Source organism: Rattus norvegicus, chromosome 10, assembly GCF_036323735.1.
Source record: "Rattus norvegicus strain BN/NHsdMcwi chromosome 10, GRCr8, whole genome shotgun sequence".
NCBI classification, from domain to species: Eukaryota; Metazoa; Chordata; class Mammalia; order Rodentia; family Muridae; genus Rattus; species Rattus norvegicus.
The window spans coordinates 42,012,501-42,034,871 of NC_086028.1; the positions used below are offsets into that span (position 1 = coordinate 42,012,501).

Consider the following 22,371-nt stretch of genomic DNA (forward strand, 5'->3'; position numbering starts at 1 on the left):
ATCGCTGCTCTTGGGAAGCCCCTAGATATAAACTCCATTGTTATTGTCTTTTTTAAAATAAGCCTTTTATTCTGGGATATAAGCCAGAAATATGTCTGGGGACAGCAGGCTTGATTTTCCAGACACATAGAACCCTTGTTCACCAATGCATACGGTCCAATCAGACATCCAGTTCCTGCTAAGGACTCCCTAGAGGGACACCCACATGTATCTGAAACTGGGGCTTTTGTTTTGGGAAAAAAAAGATCCTCCCACTTTGGAAGAGACCTTAGCTTCAGCCAGAGCTTGAACTCTGCTCCACAACTCAACGAGTCTCCTCGCATCCTCAGCTGCTACTGTGTTTGGAGTCAGGATGTCCCTTGTGCACTACAGTCCCTGAGCACAGGCTGCTGAGAAGAGCCACCCCCACATCCGTCACTTGCACAATGTTTGCCTTGCCAGTTATTAGTACAGTGGGCCAGTTCTCATCCTGTACTGCTCTTGGGGGAAAATCTGAAGCCTAGGGAACCGGCCTACTTTGGAAATGGAGCAGCAAACACTGCCAATTGACAAGACTTCCATTTTTGCATCCCCTAAAGGGACAAGGCTCTGGGGAAAACTTTTTAAAGGCTGTGATCTTGGGTCCTTGAGGAACTCCTGGGATACTTCAGATCTCTTGGGGTTGGGATGAGTGTCAAAGGTCATAGTACTCAAACCCCAAACACACTTGTCCCTGCCATCTTCTTCCAAACTGCACCCATGTTGGAAATTTTCACCTCTTCTGAGGCTGTGCAAGCCACCCTCAAACAAGGCTGCATGCCCGCATGAAGTCCATTGTTTGAGTCCATGCCCTTCCCAGCAGCTTTTCCCTTTGAATATAGCTGATGATCGAGCTTGCCCAGCCATCACCTGCCTCTCCTAGAAAACCACCACTCCTCAAATCTCTTCTTACTCCAAGTATGTAAGTTCTGGAAAGAACACAACAGAAAAACTTCCTCCACAGGAAAGCTAGTCTTTGAAGAACTAGACCCTCTTCTGTACAGCCTGGAAGGGCCACCTCAGACTGCAGATGGTCCAGAATATCCACTAAAAGAGTTCTGGAAGCTGTGGGATTCTGGCAGAAGAGAAGAAGAAAGGGAGGAGACCTTTAGAGAAATGGACAGTGGGTCTAGACCTATCAGTTCTCAGGTGATCGGCAACACTAGTCTCAGTGGAGACACTGCTCTCATGGCCAAAGGCATTATTCTAGAACTTTCTACTTCAGCCAGAAAGAAATCCTCAAGCCTATGCCCAATCTTCCTCATGAAGGCCAAGTCTTGGAAGGTCTTGAGCATTCTTGGAATCGATGTTGGCTTAAAAACAAGGAATCTGGGACAGTTCCTCAATACGTGGGAAGAGCAAGGAGACATACAGGAGGGTGGGGAATTCTCTCTCCAACAGAAGGGAGGCAGCAAATTGAAGACAACAGGTTCAGGAGAACAGATTGTGAAGCTGGGGTCGTCACCATAGCAACCAACCCAACAATTCTGCAAGATGAGAGTTTCGAGTTTTCGGTTTTTCTTTTCTCTTTTCACCCATCATTCACTTCCGCACTGTCACCCTGTCTGTTCCTGGCGGGAGACAAGTTGTGACTTTTCCCTCCTACCAGCAAGCTGCCTAGCTCTGGGGGAGTGCATCTGCTGTGGATAGAAAGAGAATGGGATGTTTCAGGGAACACTTGGAAGACCCCAAGCCCATCTCCTCCTTCCCCCATCAAAGCTGGAACCCTGCAGTTTGTCATGCACATTGCTATTGACTCAAGTGCACAAGGAAGTCCCTTTATGTGCACAATGGATCAAAGGAAGAGTCAAAGCTTCGGTCTTCAAATAAAATAACTTCTGTCTCTGCCCTGGGATACCCCATTCTATGCCAACAATGGATGTCAAAGAGGGTCAATGATAGCAACATACCAGAAAATCTCAAGTCACCTCAGAAAGCTCTATTTGATGCTATTCCAAAAGCTAATACTGGTGAGCTAGGGCTATAGCTTAATGGTAGAGCACCAGCCTAACATACCTAAGGTTCCGGGTTTAATGCTCAGCACCACGAGAGAGAGAGAGAGAGAGAGAGAGAGAGAGAGAGAGAGAGAGAGAGAGAGAGAGGTACTTTCATACAAACATAAAGCTAATGGTATATATAAAGAAATCACAAACCTTATCTAAATGTGAATTTACCTAAACTAAAATCATGCCAACACTAGTTCCTCATCACATTGTCATGCCAGAACTATGACCCTAGTCCACCAAAAAGGATAAATAGTTGGGAAGCAAACAATCAAGCTGTTTTCACACATGCAGCCATCTCTCTGGGCCATAAATAGATGAGCTGACTGGTGATACACACATATAATCCCAGAACTTCCAAAACTGAGGCAAAAGATCAGAAGGTAGAGAGCAGCCTAGGCTACACACTCAGTTCAAAGCTAGCCTAGTATATATAGTGAGATCCTATCTCAAGCATACAAATATAAACAAAGGGTAGTCATGCTCTGGTAGTGCACACCTTTAATTCCAGTGCTCAGGAGGCAGAGGCAGGCAGATCTTTATGAGTTTGAAGCCAGCCTGGTCTACAGAGCAAGTTCCATGAAAACCAGGGCTATACAGAGAGAAACCCTCTGTCTAGAATAACCACATAGATAGATAGATAGATAGATAGATAGATAGATAGATAGATAGATAGATAGATAGATAGATAGATAATCAGGCCTGGGGTTCAACCCCTAACACCAGAGAAGAAAGAAGAAAGAGTAAGGATAAAAGTATTCCACTCCAGAAACAACCAGACAGCAAGTCACTGGTTAGTCTTCTTTTTAGTTATGCAGAACACAACTCTTTCCTCACTTCCACACAAAGATCTAACCCCTAACTGTCTCCTAGATAGACCCTAAGTGGTGGCCAGGGAGGCAGATACAGTTGCAGTGTAATGTTGACAGTAACAAAAGAGGGTGCCCACCATTCCCTTATCCTTGAATACCTCTCCAACCAAATCAAACTTGGGGAGACTAAACTAGCCTAAGTTCCAGACAGGGCAAGCTGTACCTCAACTATTGAAAGATGAGTGAGCCTGTGAAGTCAGCAACCACTAGCCTTCTTTTCTAGCACCTTCCCCATTAACTCTCTCTGAGCATCGCCCTTATCTAGTCCCTGCTTCAGTGTGACCTGGCCCTGTGTAGAAAGGAGAGTTTTATAGGAAGTTCTGTAAACTACACACCTTCTGAAAAACAAGCAGGGATATATGCTGAGTGTTCTGAGAGTCACACAACTGGGGATTTACATGTTCTATCAGTTCCTGAACCACAAGTTGAACCCATTTCTCACATTTCTCTTCTCAGGCCATTCTCCCAGACAGGAAAAAGTTTGTTCCCTTGAATAAGCATTTCCACTGCCTAGAGAGCCAGACTAAGCATTGCCAAAAGTCACCTCTATGCAAGAACCATCTGTCGTAGCCACACAAGAAGCCTCTCTCGGGGTTGCTGTAGATAATCCCATGGCTTTGCTGGCTGAGGCTCTCTCCAGGGTAGGGAGGCAAGCTGATACCTGCCATCTGTGGTCCCCATGTTCAATCACCAAGAACCCAAGTAGAAGGAGGGCAAAGGCTTGGAGAAAAGAAATCCCTTCCTGAATGCTCATATCCTCCTGGGTGGATATCAGAACAGCAAATAGGACCATGTACTCTACTGTTCGTACTGCTCATCTGCAACCCCACCTGAAAAGCAACACACAGAAGGGTAAAAGCCACACATCCTACCCTGTGCCACCAATCAGCCACCAATGCCATGGACTGTGCAAGTTGAGCGATGCCTTTCATTTTGATTTAATGAAACATTTCTTGTGTGAGAAAACAACATGAAAGGAGACGCCATAACAACTGGAGAGGAGCATTCTTCCAAGACTTAAAAAAAAGTGGGTTTTGCTTTTGTCAAGCATTGGGGTGGAATAGTGACCTCTCTTCCTCAGACACTGCTTTCCACTGTGAACAGCAATTTGGGCTAGTGTTCTCACTACCTGAAACGGGGTTCTCCTTCACACCCCTCCCCACTTTTAAAGCTCACAGGACTCTGGGACAGTCTCCCGCACCAGTTCTAATTACATGCTCCACAAGCAGGGTTCAGCTCCCTCCTGCTGAACTTCAATACTCTTCCCTAGGCTTCTGGGAATTCAGCATCCTCCTCTGTGGCTCAGCACCCCTGAAACCAATAGAGTATCTTTTACTACAGGTGACTGAGAGTTCTAAATCCAGCCACCCAGGTCTACCTACAGCAATCTTAGCAAGCACCTCCAATAGAAAAAAAAAGAATAAATGACACCAATTAAGCATAATTATTAGGATTAAATAGAGCCATTACTCTAGCTCAATGCCTTTCTATCAATATAAGCGGCCCACCCCCCAGGTTTTCCCCTTAAATTGGGAATGAGAGCAGTCATTAAAGGTTTGCGTCCCTCTGCCTTTATTATGTTTTTGAGAGTTGTCTTATTAAATTGAAATCAAATGCACGTCTAGGGGAAAGTTCACTTTACTACCAACTCCCAGCAAAACACTCAGAAACATGTACAATGATGGAGGCTGACGTGTTGCCAAGCAACAGAGGAGATGAGGCGGACATGGAGCTAAAGGGAAGGGCCTCCTGAAAGAACTAGTTAAGCTCAAGGGTTCAGATCTTCCCAGATCTGGCCTGAATTTTTGTGGTATCTCCTGTCCCCCCAAAAAAAAACATAAAAGAGGGAGGTCACGTAATTAGAAATTCAACACAACCACAGATGATGTAAATATACACAAACAACACACGCACTCCCCTCTTCCCCAGGGAACGTTGCAAGCAATGAATACAAGCAGTTTCCATCTATGAACGCTGAGGAGGGTGTGGGGTTGCGTGTATGTGTGTTAATTTGTTGCTGCCTCAGGGGTCTCAAGCCTCTTGACTCACTTTCCTCTTTCCCCTCCCCTCCTTTCCCACCTCCTTCTCTTAGGACAAGACCAGCGCTTTGAGCCTCAGCAATGTGGCAGGCGTGTTCTACATCCTGATTGGAGGGCTGGGACTGGCCATGCTGGTTGCCTTAATCGAGTTCTGCTACAAATCCCGTAGCGAGTCGAAGCGGATGAAGGTGGCATCGTCTTCCCGGGCCTTTTCCCTACCCTGTTCTCAGTGGCACATCTGGGTCCCCTGAGAGACTTTTTGCCCCAAAAGAGTAGAAAGGGACAGGTTGAGATCATTCAGGGAGCAGAGAGGCATCGGGAAGAAACTGAAAGGGACACGGGCGGGGGGAGGGGGGTCTAAAGGAAAGAGAAGAAATGGGTGTGTCTGGCAAAGACGGTGCCCAGAACAGCAAATGAGTCTCTCCAGAGGCAGGTCAGTGAGGTTCAGGATTCAGCCAGCACGATGAAAGGATGATTTTTCTGAAGTTACGTCCAGTCGAGCAGCTACCCACCTGAGGGAAGGCATGACTACCCAGTTCCCTCTGCTGATCTTGCCATGCTTGGTGAACTGGGAACATTTTTAGCTTCTGTATTATGGGGTGACCCTGTCAGAAAGAATCATTCACAGAGGAAGGGGAGCAGATTAGTTCAATAACCCCAAACCATACTGAACACAGGTGAAGGCAGCAGACCAGAGAAGAATTAGAGAGGGTTGAAGAGCTGCCAGGAAGAACATGAAAGCCTGTTGGGCAGGGGACAAGCAGAATGCAACAGCAGCAATGGCTGGAATCAACAGAAAATAGATGTGAATACAATACACAAAACCCACTTTTCTAACAGAAGCACATGGGCCATCCTGGTGCCTAGGGAGCTGACCATCACTGGCGCTGGGTGAGAAGGGGCAACTGTTTCTTAGCAAAGATATAAATGAGAGCATCGCAGGGAAACTGGGGTGTCAGCATCACAGTCCCTGGATTGCATTGTTAACCCTGATAAGGGGACGGGTATGGAAGTTGATCATGTGAACAGCAGCATAAGGAAGCAGAGGACTTAGGTCCCCTCTGTGACCTTCAAACCTTTGAATTTCAACAGGGAGTGAAGATGGGAAAGTGGTTGGGGCTAGGGAAATGTCTCACATGGGAAAGTGCCTGCCACAAAGACATGAGGACTTAAGTTGAGAGTCTCTGTACCCACTTAAAACCAGGTACAGCAGTTTGCAGCTATCACCCCACCAATGAAAAGGGGAAAGAGGGAATTCCTGGACATTGGCCAGCCAGCCTACCTAGAACTATGAGGTATAGGTTCAGCGAGAGACTCTGTGTGAAAAGAAGGTAAGGTGAAGAGCAGTTGAGGAAGACCTCTGACCTACACACACATGCACACACACACACAGAGACACATGCACACGCATACACACACATACACACACATACACACACACATACACACACACATACACACACACATACACACACACATACACACACACATACACACACACATACACACACACACACACACACACACACACACACATAAAGAAAAGACTGAGATTCAGATAGTAAAGTCTATAGGCACGTAGAGAAAGAAAGATTGGAGAAGGCTTGTGGGAAACATCAGAAATTAAGAGCAAGCATTCTTTAGACTGAGGAGAGAGAAGTGTGGTCACTATGGCCTTCACGCCAGTGGACTTTCTCTTTGGCCTGACTAGATGAGTAAGATTTGGTGTCCTGGGGCTGGGGATTTAGCTCAGTGGTAGAGCGCTTACCTAGGAAGCGCAAGGCCCTGGGTTCGGTCCCCAGCTCCGAAAAAAAGAACCAAAAAAAAAAAAAAAAAAAAAAAAAAAAAAAAAAAAAAGATTTGGTGTCCTATCATGTTTCCTAAAGGCCCACTTGTCAATATTCAATTTCTTCTGAGCAGGACACATATGCAACACTGGATCACTAACACAGGTCTCTGCCCAGCCTCTCCCCACCTTGGCTTGTGTACATCCTATGTACACCCTGGGTCAGTGGAGAGGACATCTCTAGTCAGTCCCTTGCTTGGAAACTCGGTGTTCAGTTCTGTATTCGACGGATGGGGGTAGAGAAAAGAGGAATTTGCATCCTAGTACTGAGACCTTCTGTCCTGGCGTTCAGAATTCCCACGTCATGGTTCCAGCTGCCTTCCTGCTGGCAATCTGCTTCCCTCCTCCCACCATGTTCCAGCCCCTGTGTGTTCTGTGCAAGCTGATCCCTCACCCCTTCTTCTATCCCATGAGGCCCATTTTAAAAGCTACTTACTCTCCCACAGTATGGTAACAGGAACAATGAAAGTCTGGAAATATGGTAGGTTTCTCTAGAGGACCTCAGGATACCTTCTCTCCTCTTGACCAGCTCTCCCTCCTCCACATTCTGTTGGGGTGGGGGAGATCACAGCACAGTCACTGACTTTATGCTTAAACTCTCTCGTGGACTTGGTGGGGCATGGAAAGCACCCCTAAGCCCTAAGCAGAACTTTCTTTGACAATTTCTTTGACAATTTATGTTCCATCCAGAACATAAATTTACAGATTGTCCTTCCTTACCATCCAAAAACAGCAAAGGGCTGTTGAAGCAGTAAAGAGGGGCCCAGGCCAGGAGCTAAGCCAGCTATGCTCTTTGGAATCCTCTACCCTTTTCCCATGGACCCTCTAGAGACTCAGAGTGGTGCCGGTCAGCTCTCAAAAGCTCCTTCGCATAGCACTCAGTGTCCTGTGGGTATCTCAGAGTGGAGAGCCTGGTGTGAGTCCATCCATTCTCTTTCTTAACTCTGTCACCTTAGACAAGTCTTAATTACTCTCTGGTCCTGTTACTTTATTATTTTAAGAAGTAGGGACAGTGGTAGTATATGCTTCATCAATTTGCATTGAGTATACGAAATAATAGATTAAATGATTGGCAAGAGACCCACATCGCAGCTCTCAATAAATAACAACAGCAGTGATTGCCTTCATGATATCGGCCTTATTAACACACAGCTGCAGCCTCCTTCCAGCTTTCTCTTATTAATATTCACTTATTAACATGTAATGTTATTAATCACGTGTACTAGAATGTTTTGAGCCATGCAGACCACGAGTCCTTAAAGAACAGGTTATTGCCGTAGGGTACATATTGTTCGTCAAGTTAATGTAGAATTGTGCACAGAAGAGAAAGTCTACTGGAGCAAGGGAGGAAGCATGCAGAGAGTGACACATGGTTAAGTAGCGCAAACTGCCCAGTAGAGAGCAGTGTCCCCAAGGCGGTTTTGATCACACCTATGTGTGCTCATCAACTATGGTGTGGTTTGGTATCCCCCAAGCAGAAAACCTTCCAAATGTCCAACACCCGTCTAGGTTTATAGTGATTTCTACTAACCCAGGTAACTGCACAGAGGCGAGGAGTATCTTCTGAGACAGTAGTGACGTGCCCCACAGAAGGTGCACTGATGTCTTAGATGACAATGTTTCTTTGAAGAGGCCGTTGCATCACAGTACCTTGCCTGAGAGGCATTCTCACAACTCCATTTTCAGAGTTGCTATTAAAGTTCTCAGAAGCCACCAGGGCCCCCCAGAAGCACTAACCTAAGACTGTCCAGCCCAGTCCCCAATAATCAGTTCCAGCCACCATCCTGACTTCTGCACAAAACAAGAGGACTCCTAATAGAATTTTTCCATCTTTCCACTTCAACGGAGGCACTTTCCTTATTAATCTAGCTGGCCCTTCATTTCTGAAGCTCCATCAGTTCCTCTCTTATCTAAAAGAGATAAGTAGAAAGCACTCCAACCACTCCTCAGGCTTCATAATGAATGCTTTGCTTTTCCCAAATGCAATTATCTCTGTTTAGAAACACAGGCTACGGCCCTAGGGGGGCTTTGGAAAGACCTTCCATCCTGTGTCTTTCCCTGATCACAATTGTTACCCCTTCTTAAAGCCAGGAAACCCTAAACCATCTCAGGCTCACCCCCTGCCATCTCTCAGCAGTTCAAAGAGACCGTTCTCTAGTCACCATGTGAGGAAAGAGGAAGAAGAGGAAAACAGCACAAAGGAAGGGATGAAGGCAAAGAGAGAGGGTAAGGAGGAGGAAAGGCTTGCACATCATGGTGTTAGCACCTTCATTTCATTGAAGATCTATAGGCTAATAAATGAGGCTGGAAGAAGTAAGGAGCTTGCTCCCACAGGTCACATAAGTCAGGAGCTAGGACAGGAATTAGGCAGTGAACAAAGTCTCCACAAAAACCAGGCTCTTGGTTTTAGCCAAGATGCTTCTAAACTGCTCGATTTCTCTTCTTCCAGTGATTGATACTGTTTTGAGCACATACTTTATGTCCCTCAAATGCCAGCCATTGTGCCAGTAAATAAAATGCATCTCCGCACTCAGGCTGTGTCATTTAGGCCAGCACAGGATCTCACCTGAGTCTCCTTGACACTCTTAACCCTTTGATGTATGGGGAACAGAACATAGCTGTCACCAGGGAGAGGAAAGACAGTGCTTAGCAGAGGAGACGCAACCAGGATCAACCCAGAGACCGTGGTATTTAGCTGGGTTGAAGCAAGGAATGAACTAGCCAAAACCAGAGAGTTGCCCAGAGTCAGAGACTCAAACACTAGAATTCTTGCCTAGAAGTGTCTAGAAACCAGTAAGGCTTGGACAGAGAAATGCTGAATTGGCAGTGCAGGAGCTGAGAACTCAAAGACTTCAGGTAGCTCACAACATCTTAGTATAACTTAAGCTGTCATGAAGCAAAACATCACCTAGGGCACATGTTTTAATTGAGTAGAGCCTTAGAGCATCTGCACTTCACCTCTTCCAGGGAAAACAGAATAGCATCTTTGTCCTTGTTGATAGTAAGTAATAAAGATCTTTATCATCTTTTACCTTGCTCCCAGGGAAAATTAATCCCCTGCCTCCCCCAACTTCCTGGAAAGCAGCTGACCTTTCAAACCTGTATATGGCAATGCCAACACAAGGTATGCTTAAGCCACAGCAGATTAGGATCTGTACACTTGCCTAGACTTAATGAGCAACAAAAGGTCCAACACTAAGGAAGCAACCTCTGTGGTTGGTGCTCAACCACTTCTTTGCATGCACGAAAAATGGGGTCATTGATGAAACCCGAGCTTTTACTAGGATATTCTCTGACATCCAGAGGCTGCGCAGAGTTCTCCTAGCAAACCAAAAGACTAGGAAGCAGAACATGGTCACCGTTGCAGAACCGAGTCTCAGAAGAACCACATTGGAGGACTTTGCAACTAGACTTTTTATTCATTCTTCTCTCCCTGAACCTGTTACAGAACATCTCTAAGGATGTGCTTAATAATGACTGGTATATTTGGGAGGGAAAAACAGAGAGCCACTCTCTCAAAGGCAAGGTCAGGCACTATATTAGTGATTGTCACTTAGCTTTGGGAGAGTACAAGGACCATATTTAATAGGTCATATACTCTGTCACTGCCTCAGATAATTGTTGTCTTAAACAAGTCAATCATGCATACATGTCAGGCTCTCTTTAAAATGATCTTGGACATTAGATAAGCTCAACTTTGCTTCCAGTTTAGAATCTCTCCAGTAGATTTGAAACTTAGATACTCAGGCCATTCACTCATTAGTGGAGTAGAATGCAGACATTAATGTTTTTTCCCTAAACTCCCACCCTGGAATGCCAAAGTTTGAGAACTAGAGGTCTACTGCCTGTTTAACTTGTTTTCCTTCCCAGCATTCTGGCTCTGGTCTTCTCTTTCCAAGATTCCATAAATGTATCAGGAAAAAAGCAAGTAAGAGGCCAATGCTCACCTATAGTAGGGTGTGCTCTGGGCAGCCATCAGCTTCCTGAGAAAATGGCTCTGGTATTTTAATGTTGAAAGGTCTCAGTTACATGCCAAATTTGTCTTGGCTTTTGGTAGCCTCTGCTATTGACTGGGCCATTAACCTTGTCCTTAAGATAAACTCATGAAGTTTTGCCAACTTTAGTGAGATATTACAGAAATGTTTGAGATTTTTGAGAAACACAGCCCAAGATAATCTATATGAGCTTTAAATTATGTTGCTGTTGATGATGGTGTTGTTGTTGGTGGTGGTGGTGGTGGTGGTGGTAATGGAGGAGGGAGAGGAAGAGGAAGAGGAAGAGGAGGAAGAAGAGAAGGGAGAGGAGGAGGAGGAGGAGGAGGAGGAGGAGGAAGACAAGTGAAAGGAATATGGGCCTATGGAGGTATTTCAATTGACAAAGTGCCTGATACACAATCAGAGGGACCTAATTCAATCCCCAGCACACATGAGAGAAAGCTGGGTGTGGTGGTCCATACTTTTAATCTCATTCCTGAGGGAGCAGAGATAGGTAGATCCCTATCTCTTAGTAGTTACCCAGCCTAGATGCATCAGTGAACTCCATGTTCTGGTGAGAAGCCTTGTCTCAAAAGGCAAGGTGGATAGTTCCTGGTGAATGACAGGAGGCTGACCTGTGGCCCCTACGCTACTCTTGTGGCTGAGCGCACATGCAAGCACACACACACACACACACACACACACACACACACATACACACACACTCACACACACACACACACACACACACACACACATTTTTCAAGGAATATAGTAGACCAAAATCTTGAAGGCTAGACATTCCAAGCTACACTCTAGAAAGTTCTATATTTTTCCACTGACACAATTAAAATATTGTTGCCTTTTCGATCTTTTATCCTGTGTTAGAATCAGTAATCATTAATTCTTCCTGCTCTAAATTCAGATTTCCCCTGAGTAGCACTGTGGTTCTATTTATTTGGCCTTTGACTGAAAAGAATGCAATCCAAGTCACACTTCCTCTTTGGTGGGGAAATGCCAGGGAAGGATGTAAATAAATTAAGTTCCAGGGTTTGAGGAAGAGACAGAACCAGCGTGGGCAGAACATCATATGGGGGGAAATCTGTCTGAATCATGGATTTTATTTTTCAGAATATCTTTTATTTATTCTTCGATAATTTTATACATGCATACAATGTGTCTTGATCACAACCACCTCCAGCTCCCCGCTCTCTCTTCTCTGGATATCAACCAACACATCTCCCGCCCACCTTCATGTTCTCTCTGCTTTTTGGTTGTTTTTGTTCTTATTTTGAGAACCCACCAAACTAGTTCCACTTGACGGAATGTTGCCTGATCTTGGTGGCTTGACGTGGTTCAGGTTCTTGTTTAGGTCACAGCTGCAGTAAGTTCACGAGTGCAATGGCCAAGTCCAGAAGACAGTATCTCGCACGCAGCACTCCTCCCATCTGCTGGCTCTCACATTCTTTCTCCTCCTCCCTCTTCTGTGATGTACATTGACCCTTTAGGAGGATACATTGATATAGACAACCCATTTACAGATGAGCATTCCCAGTCACTTAGTCTCAGCACTTTGACCAATTATGAGTGTCTAAATTAACTGCTAACTACTGCAAAGAGATTATCCGGGTGAAGTTAAGCACAGCACTAATCTATGGGTATAAAAACAATCATTAAAAAGGTAGTTTTATGACATGTCCATTGAGTAAAACAACAATAGATTGTTTCATAGGCTTCTGCCCATATTTATGGTATAAGGCATGGGTTAAACCTTATGAAGCCTGTAGGCAGGGCTTAGACCAAATCAGGAAGTGGTTGACTATCCTTATAACTATCATGCCATTACTACACTAGGAGACATATCTGGCCTAGCAAGCCAATAATGTAGCATTTGGAGTTCACCACTGATGACTTCCCACAATAGTCTAATGTGGAACCTTCTGGCACTATGAATGCTAGCCAGCAGGAAGTTGGTATGTCACTTCTAGCTTGACCTCCTGCAACCAAAGTGTATTGTATCTTCAACAGGTAACATCCAAAAGCAATGGTCTTATTGTTTCTAGGTCTTTCGAGTCTTTCTCTGACCAAGAATTCAAAGGGAGGTGCTGCCTGGCCCTGAGATTTTTATTTGAAGACTCTTGTCTTATAGGGGAAGGCTTTTTCAACTCATGGAGGGTATTCATGTTCAAACACTTTTTAGGTTATTTCTAAGTTATTGAAGCTTTTATTTTTAGTTATTTTTAAGCTTTTATTATTTTTGATTATGTATGAGTGTTGTGTTAGCATGTGCATGTGAGTGCTGGTAGCCATGGAGGCCACAGATATAAGATGCCTTGACCTGGAGTTGCAGGCAGTTGTAAGCCATCGGACATGGATACTGGGAATCAAACTCAGGTCCTCTAAAATAGAAACAGGTACTCTTAAATTCTAATCCATTTTCCCAGCCTCTAACTACATTTTTAATTAGCCTCAAAAATAATGGATTTCCGTACAACTTTAGTTTTGGTTAACCCACTCCCTCTGTCCCTGTCCTCCAGATGAATCTCAGATTTTGGAAAAAAGAAGAAGAACATTTTTAAACAGTATCAGGAATGGACAGCAAGAAAAAACTCCACCAGACTGTCATAATAGTCTAACTACAGGAGACAGACTCTGTGGGCCACAACATCAAAGCCAGGGTGTTTGGAAAGGATTGCTGTTGTTTTTTAATAAATTCAAGATCTGTGTAGTGGCCAGTAAGGATAGCCATGGCTTGTGGAAATATGGTCCAGAGCTTCCTTCCCCAGGATACGAGCTTTCTTTAAAGTGGCAAATCTTATGTGTGAGAGGATATATAGTGCACAGACACGAGAGGAGCCAGCCTTCCTGTCAACTGAGGTGATGCAGGACCTCAGTGGGGAAACTAAGGAGAATACGTGCTGACAAATGTGGGAGGTTGGTCTTAGCAAAGGAAGACTCTCAACCCACAGATAACCCTTCCCATTATGTTGATTCCTAAACCTCATGCCCAGAATTCTAAGAACTCGGAAGGAGAGAGGAGGGCTAAGGGTGGCATCTCCATACCGCAGAGCTCCTCCAATGGAACTTTGCAGAGAACAATGCTCTTCTCGACTAAAAGATAGGATCCAGGACCTGAATTACGGCCTTGAACATTCCCCTTCACACCTCTATTGCTGAGGTGATCTGTGAGTCTACATCTGAGATCTAGAATTCCAACACCCTAGAACAACATTGAGCCAATGTGTCAGTCTAGACCAGCAAATTGCACATGCTGGCAGGAAGCAAGTGGTGCACAGATGAAGGCTTTCGAACATGTGGCCTCACTCTCCTCAGTACATGACCCTTTCTGGTTACATTTTGTGAATTATCTTATTCAAATGACTCCTAATTACCTTTAACTTAAGGAGCTAGAAGTGGGGGTTCAAGTTTTTTCGGAAGAAAATCATTTGAATCCAATAATAGCACACTATCGGTTTCCCTTAATATTTCAAAGTACTGCCATTCTTAGTAGATAAAGTGATGGAGGAGGAGGAGGAGGAGGAGGAGGAGGAGGAGGAGGAGGAGGAGGAGGAGGAGGAGGAGGAAGAGGAAGAGGAGGAGCAGGGAGAAGAGGAAGACGGAGGGGAGGATGAGGAGGAGGAAGGGGGGAGGAGGATGACTGTAGCTGCCTGGACAGACACATGCCATAAACGTGGAAGTTTAAACGTTCTAAAAATACCAAAGTCAAGAACGTGATAGCAGAACTTAGCTTAGGGAACAGGAGGCTGCTTTCCTAAGCTCCACTCCAGCAGCGCCAAGGAAATGCACTGCCTTCAGTAGCCACAGAATGAAATAACTTAGGGCTCGCTTCCTGACACATTAAAGCCTAGTCCCCCGGCGAGGACAAGGGAAGGTGATATGTACAATGTGATTGAGAAGGACTAATGTATCAAAGAAGGCAAGGACGCGTCCCCCAACTCCACTGTCTGTGTAACGCACGCTTACTACCAGCACAGACAACCTCCAGCTATAGACTGACACACCAGATTGGTGCTGCTAACCCTCGGGTTCCTAGAGTATTAGAATTCTAGATCAGAAAAGGACTTATTATGCTAGAAATAAGGAAGAATTACTAAGTGCCCACACTACCATTTCTTGAGCTCAGGAGTGGGGGAGGAAGGTTGGGCAAGAGTTTCAATCCCTGCTTGACTCATTCCCCTTTGGCAACCATTACCAAGGACCTGGGGAAGAACCCCCTGTCCTCCTGAAAAGGGTTTCTGTTTGATCCCACAGCAATCCATCAATGAAGCCATACGGACATCGACCCTCCCCCGGAACAGTGGGGCAGGAGCCAGCGGAGGAGGCGGCAGTGGAGAGAATGGCCGGGTGGTCAGCCAGGACTTCCCCAAGTCCATGCAATCCATTCCCTGCATGAGTCACAGTTCAGGGATGCCCTTGGGAGCCACAGGATTGTAACTGGAGCAGACAGGAAACCCTTGGGGAGCAGGCTCAGGCTTCCACAGCCCCATCCCAAGCCCTTCAGTGCCAAAAACAAAGAAATGAAACACCACCTCCAACCACCACGACCATATGGAGGACAATTCAGCCAATGTCCCTGAAGAATTAAAAAAAAATCCACTAGGCCACCATCCCTTTCGTTTGGGAAATTTTTTTTCAACCTTTTCCATTCGCTAAGTGAAGATGGTCACTAACTATGCTGCAATAATGGGAGAAATCCTGTCCGAGGAAGTCTAATGTCTCTGAGAATGGAGTCACTGGGATAGCAATGAAGAAATCAAACTGCTTAATTTTAATTCAGTTGTTAATGTGTCTTAGTGTGTGCATTATTTTCTTACTAATACCCATGGTTTGCAGGCTCTGTTCAACCCTTTTCCTTCTTCTTATCCACAGCCCCCCACCCCCACCCCCACCCCTTCCCATTACTCTTCAGTTTCAGATTGAAGACTCATGATTGGTTCCACCTAATAAGCAAGGAAAGAATACTTGACCTTCAAACTCATCCAGTGTTGGAGATCTCCATAATACCTTCCATCCTTTGGCCCATGCCTTGGATGGAGACAGACACTACTGGAGAAAGGGGCTGCTTTCCCCAGAGAGAATACTACCTAAATGCTGGTTCATCAGAGAATATCCATGAAGAGCATCTCAGATAAGGATTAAAAAGGGGGTGCTGGGTAGAGTATAGTAGAGGAGGACTTGTTAAGTTCACTGATGCTGGGAAGAAACTTCCTGTAATGCCTACAGCATTCCATGGGCCATAGAGTACCAATATGGTATGCCTCTTTACAGAGTCAATCTCAGCCCCCAGAAAGTGTATTCTACTGTGCTCAGGCCCAAAGGCAGTGTGGTGGTCAAAGGGCAACTGGCCTCCTGAACCCAGTAGAGCCTTGCAAAGTGCTGGCAGTCAGGGAGGTGCCATACATGATTCTTGTCTTTCCTTTGGTTAATGTCTATACTGGATCCCAATGGTGGAGTAGGACTCTCAGTGGAGCCTCTGGCATAAGGGGAAATGTTGCCCAAGCTAAGTGCAAAAGAAGGGTTATAGGGAATTATGGGAGTCCATCCAAACCCCTGCCACAGAGCCTTCTCTGCTGTTTCCTGTCCTAGGTATGAGAGACCAAATATAACTTGTGAATTATGTCAATGCAAAGGACCCAGGTTTTGTGTTAATAGAGTATTGTTTTAGCATGTGATCAGATCTTAAGAAAGAAAGACAGCAAAGCCTGAATTATTTTGAGAGACGGAGATGAGGTACGTTGCTAAATACATCAGGGGACCTTAAGATGCCTGAGCCCATCTTCTGAGTCTAACACAAGGATACTAACTTATTCCCTGGCTTAAACAGATGGAGGACATTGCATTACAGTGGCCAGAAACTTTACACCCATGAATGCAATGACCAAAGTAAAGGACAGCCAGACAGAAAGACAAGAGCCACCCTGAGTGATGCTAGGCTGCCTGAACCTTGGGGTGGGAGTGGAAGTCCCTGGTACAGAGCTTTGTGGAGACCTCCACTCTCACTCTTGGTGCAACTGACTTCCACCTCTTTTGCAGCCACTCCCAGGTGCATGCTTCAGTGAGTGCCATATGCCACTAGCTTTTACCCATAACCATATTCCGGCTTACTCTCCTACCCTCTGCTTCCATCCAATCTTCCCTATTAGGGGTTATCATTAGCAATGGATGAGCTGAAGATTTTGGAGCCTATCCATGGTTCAGAGCAGTAAAACTGGCTTCCTCTGTGGATGCTTTCAGTGGACAACCGCCATCTCTGTGTCTCTCTCATTCTCTCTTCATCAGCCATAGCAAAGAAACATCCCAGAATCAACCCTTCACCCATTGGTCGGTTTCTCCCGTGTTACCATGGGCATGGCATTTGAAACAGCTCCCTGGAGATGGATGATCACCTTTTAGTTCTGCCAGCTAACGTCCTCCCAGCCTCCTGCCTACCACTGTAGACTCTGGTGTAAGCTGCCACTGGGGAGTCCACACCAAGGAAGAAATGGAACTAAACTCTACCATCAGCTGCTTCAAAAACCTTCTGCCTATGGCCTGGGAAGATGTTCTCCAGCCCCCGAGCCTATTGGTTGGATAGAGAGAGACCGTGGTGGAAATGAGGGTCTTGCTGGGAGGGGTCCATGACTCCAGGGAAGATGCTTCTCACCAAGGGATGTGTGGGGAGAAAACAGAAGTGAAGAAGAAAACAGAAAAAGAAGTTACCTTGTATTATGTATTTTTACTACACTTTTCTTAAAAATGGAGCAGTGGGAAAACTCTGAAAGAGATTGACATTTTTCTCAACAGGAATCCATACTTAACAGTTCTGGCTTTCATTAAATTTTGCTCTTTGGTACCTGGGCCTTTTATTTAATATCTATATTTATTTTAACTCTCTTGGCAGATGTGTGAGGGAAAAAAATAACTCTCCTTTGATCAGACACTAAATATTTGAGAGAGATTCCTGTTTTATTTTCAAATAGCCAGGGTTTTTTTTCCTTTTTTGGTATTTGCATAAAATGAACAATATCACCAAGAATTAAATCACTGTGGACCCATTACCTACCTTTCCTTATTGTCCGTTCCATGTTGTGCCTTTTTTTGAAGCTAGGGTTCCAAACACTGATGTTTTCTCCTAAGACTAGCAAGTTTTTAACTCCACCCCCTGTCCCCTGTGTTGGACCTGGGACCTGGGACCTTGTGCATGCTAGGCAAGCACATGGCTACTGCGCCCAACTCACAAACTACTCAGTATCATTTCAGAACATTGTAAATGATTCATCAAGATAGGATTTAATTTTTCACATTTATTTATTCATGTACATGTACGTGCATGCACATGGGCCAGAACATGTGTGGAGATCAAAGGACAACTTGCAGGAGTTGGTTCTCTCCCTCTACCCTGTAATCCCTGAGGGTTGAACTCGGGTCATAAGGCTTGTCGAGCAAGCATTGCTACCTACTGCATCACCTCTCCAACCTCAGGATTTTTCAAAAACAACAAAAGACAAAGAATGACATGTTTGGTGTTCAGCATTTACCACACACAGTTCCAGAATGCTAGGTTTGACTTGCAGGCAAAACAGTTCCTCTAGAGAACTGGATGGCTCATGGGAAATATCTCTCAGACACCCCCAAGTAGGAATGCAGGTCTAGTGTGATGTATACAAAGTCACATCAAGAATCAAGTGAAAACCTAGCTTAGGGAAGATGATCTCAGTTGTCTAAACCCAGGACCCCCTTTTCTGAGCCTGAGAGCTTTTCTTCCTCTCAAATAAGAAGGGCTTTCTGGCAGGATCTGACTATATTAACACTTACAGATGGATGATTGAGAACATCAAGATGGCTGCAGATGCAGCCCAGTGGTGAAATCTTGCCTAGCTTGCTTGAGGCCCTGGGTGCAATACCTATTATTACCCCCACCAAAAAAAAGGGAATAGAGGGAAGAAGGGAAAGTGGGAGGGAGAAATGGAGGAATGGAGGGAGGAATGGAGGGAGGGAGAAATGGAGGGAGAGAGGGAGGAATGGAGAGAGGGAGGAATGGAGAGAGGGAGAAGGGACAGAGGGAGGGAGGGTGTAAAAACAGCATCAAGTATTTATCTTCCAAAAAAAATTGCAAGTTAACATGAGCCTAAAATCTAAGCTAATTGTTGAAGGAGCTTAGCAGCAGACACTCTAGAAGTGGGAAGATGGCAAAGGAACAACCAGGTTTGTGTGGCACTCCAGTGTTTACCTGCCTACACCTACCTATAGCATCTAGAGTGGCCCTGGATGAAGAAGCACCAGCCAGCAGAGAGGACCCATCGCCTTACTGGTAAATACACTGGGTGATGTCAAGCTGGCTAGAACATCACAGGTCCCACAGTATGGAGCACTGACTATGTTAAGCACTTTTCTACCATCTATTTTATGAAGATAAGGAATCTGAGACATCAAGGGCTCAAGTAGCTTGCTCACAGTCTCCTGATAGAGTCATATTTTGAACTAAGTCTGCCTGAACCCAAAGACTTTATATCCCTATAGACCCATTTCATCACCAGCCAGATCATGACGGTTAATGGTCAGGAAAATACCAAGAAAGCACTGTGGACCTGAGTGTTGTGTCAAAGTAATAAAAATGGAATGAGTAAAATTATGTCTGCCATTCCCCCAGGGAAGGGAACCATGCCTTGGAGCATGGAGAAAGCATTTATCCAGTCAGAACTACAGAAAGGAGAGAGAGGAAAAAGACACACGCGCACGCACACACACACACACACACACACACACACACACACACACACACACACACACGCCTCCATGCTGTGGCTGGGATCTGTGACATTGCCCACAGTAGGCAAGCATTCTACCATTAAGCCATGCTCTCACCCAAAGATTCTCACTTTTAGCACCTTTAAAACAAACCTAGGTAGAGAGCAGCAAGCAGAATATAGAGAAGACTGAAGGCCAGCTCCTATGAAAAACTATTGATTCAGCTGGATATTGGATCCTCAGGGTCATGTATCTAAGAGGAAGAAGCAATAGCCACCATCCTGTGAGCCACAGGGCAGTAGATTTATGTTCTACCAATATATATTAAAAGTAACCTGTACAGTAGAAGACATTACCAAAGAGGTACTACAGGCATGAAGGTTGAAATATATATCCTGATTTTCCTTCTCTCCAGATTCCTCAAATTCATAGGCCACTTATATGATGTCCTTTGTGTACAAAGAAGAAGGTAGCCAAGGTCAGACTGTACTTTTCCCTAGAGCTTTACACCTCTATTGTTCAGGTTCCCAAGCCACCACTCTGAGGGATGCTAAGGTAGGATCAACAAGGCCGTGCAGAACTGGACTCAAGACAGCATCAAGGCCATCTTAAATAAAAGGTAGAATAGGTTTGTCCTTTACTAAGAACTAATGTTCTATGAAATTTTTTATGAGTGCCATTCACATATTACTTTACAGATAAGAAAGGTGAAGATCTTTGGATATTACTGTTGGAGATCTTAATTTTGGTTGATTGGTTGGATGGTTGGTTGGTTGGTTGGTTGGTTGGTTGGTGGATTGGTTGGTTGGTTGGTGGACTGGTTGGTTGGTTGGTTGGTTGGTGGACTGGTTGGTTGGTTGGTTGGTTGGTTGGTTGGTTGGTTAGTGGACTGGTTGGTTGGTTGGTTGGTTGGTTGGTTGGTTGGTTGGTTGGATGGTTGGTTGGTTTGTTGGTTGGTTGGTTGGTTGGTTGGTTGGTTGGTTGGTTGGTGGACTGGTTGGTGAACTGGTTGGTTGGTTGGATGGTTGGTTGGTTGGTTGGTTGGTTGGTTGGTTATTGGAGGGAGCTTTGAGACAAGTCTCAGGCTGGTCTCAAGCTCAACTTGTAGCTGACCTTGAACTCATCATCTTCCTGCCTCCTATGCTCAAATACTGAGAGAAACATGAAGAAACTTCCTGCCCAACAGGGTATCAGGGCTAGAAAAGCAATACTCAAAAGGACAGTGACTTTGAGTTTCTCATTCCTGATTTCTCCCATATCTGCCTCATTCTACTCATCAAAGAAATGGGATACCCTGCTACAGAAGTGTAGATTCTATCAGTCACAACTATTCTAGATGGTTGGTTCTCTGATGGAGCACAGGCCACCTGTGGGTTACCATTACTGCTTACTTTATGGCTTGGGGTTGTTTGGATTTGTACTTTCAGGTGATTATAGAGTTCAGCCAGGATGGAAACTCCATGTGCCATCCCAAATTATCAAACAGCATGTTCATGAAAACAACTCAACACCAAGGAGCTCTAGGCTAGCGATATTTGTCCATGGCCATACCCATGACCCTGGCCAGTTGCCTGGTGCAGCCCACTCTGTCACCAAGCTTCTGCTTCCTTTCTCTGCATATGTCTCATATTGGAAGTCTGTCTATACACAAAAGCCATGCAACAAGGTTTCTTGTGAAATCCAGGAACAAAGATGAATAGCTGGTCAGTACCAGACCTCTGGGTGGTATCTTGTGATGTTCTGTGCAGAGTCTCCAAAGAGTAAGCACTTGATCTGGATGAGAAATCCCAGGAAATTAATCTCCATGGTCCAGGGCTGGGGATGGAGCCCAGCAACAGAAGAGAACTCTCTTAGCATCTAACTGAAAGTTCAGCTGCATGCCCAGATTACTGCCCAGAAACACACATGACCACACACACACACACACACACACACACACACACACACACGGTGTGGGATATCTCTCAGTTACCTAGAATGCACAAAGCCCCCACATTTGATCCCCAGCAACATATAAACAGGGTGCAGTGGTACATGCCTACACTCCTAGCACTTAGAAGACAGAGACCAAAAATGTACAGTCATCTTCAGCTGCGTAGTAAGTTCAATGCCAATGTGACCTTCATGAGACCCATATTTAAAAAAAAATTAAGCCACAAAAGGCCATTGTGCTGGCCCTGGTACAGGAAAAGAAAGATACAACTTGTTCTCTAAATGTCCCTATACTCTTTGGGCATGTTTACAGCAATGTAACATTCTGCTTGGGAAAAGGAGACTCTGAGCTGCACAGATAAGATAATCATAGCAGAGATAAGTCCCTGGGAAAAGTCAGGAGAGTGACTTTAGTCAAGTGAATCAGCCTTCAACACAACGATACAAACTGGAAAGCTACTAGTTGGCTATTTCCATCACAGGCTCTGAATTCTACCACCTGTACTTTTAATGGAGTTCCTAAGAAGTAGTATCCTTTGACCTCCTTTCCCATGAATGCCAAGCCATGCTGGTGACAATGCTAACCCCTTCTTCTCAATTTCACACTGGCTATGGAATAGGGAGTAGTCCTTGCTCAGCATACTCATTAGGTGCTGGGGCCTCTAGTGCACCACCTTTCTGTCCTAGCCCTGCAAGGTGGGGGCTTAATGCCCCCCCAGAAGAGGAAATGGAGACTTGAGATACATGGTCATGTATCTATTGAATGGCTTGGTCTGAACTCTAGTCAATTCTCTCTCTGGGATCTCTGCCCTTCTGCCTTACTTGAAATGTCCCCATGCCAAAAGAAGCACCAGACTCTATTTGACAGCTAGGAAGACATCTACTTGTGTGGCTGGTATTGACCTTAATCTGAGTGACATTCTACCACCTAAGGTTCAG

The 22,371-nt window shown here is 45.1% G+C and overlaps 1 protein-coding gene across 2 annotated transcripts in view; it reads left to right on the forward strand.

The window, feature by feature from the left end:
- Positions 1–17,605, forward strand: part of Gria1 (glutamate ionotropic receptor AMPA type subunit 1) — a 319,566-nt gene extending 301,961 nt beyond the window's left edge. The window contains exons 15-16 of one of the 2 annotated variants that reach the window (XM_063269677.1): positions 4,986–5,120; positions 15,004–17,605. In XM_063269677.1, the coding sequence (XP_063125747.1) occupies positions 4,986–5,120; positions 15,004–15,207 (339 nt within the window). In that variant the 3' untranslated portion in view covers positions 15,208–17,605. The remainder of the gene's footprint in view (positions 1–4,985; positions 5,121–15,003) is intronic. The other variant, NM_031608.2, reaches the window with a different exon arrangement.
- Positions 17,606–22,371: the final 4,766 nt, after the last annotated feature.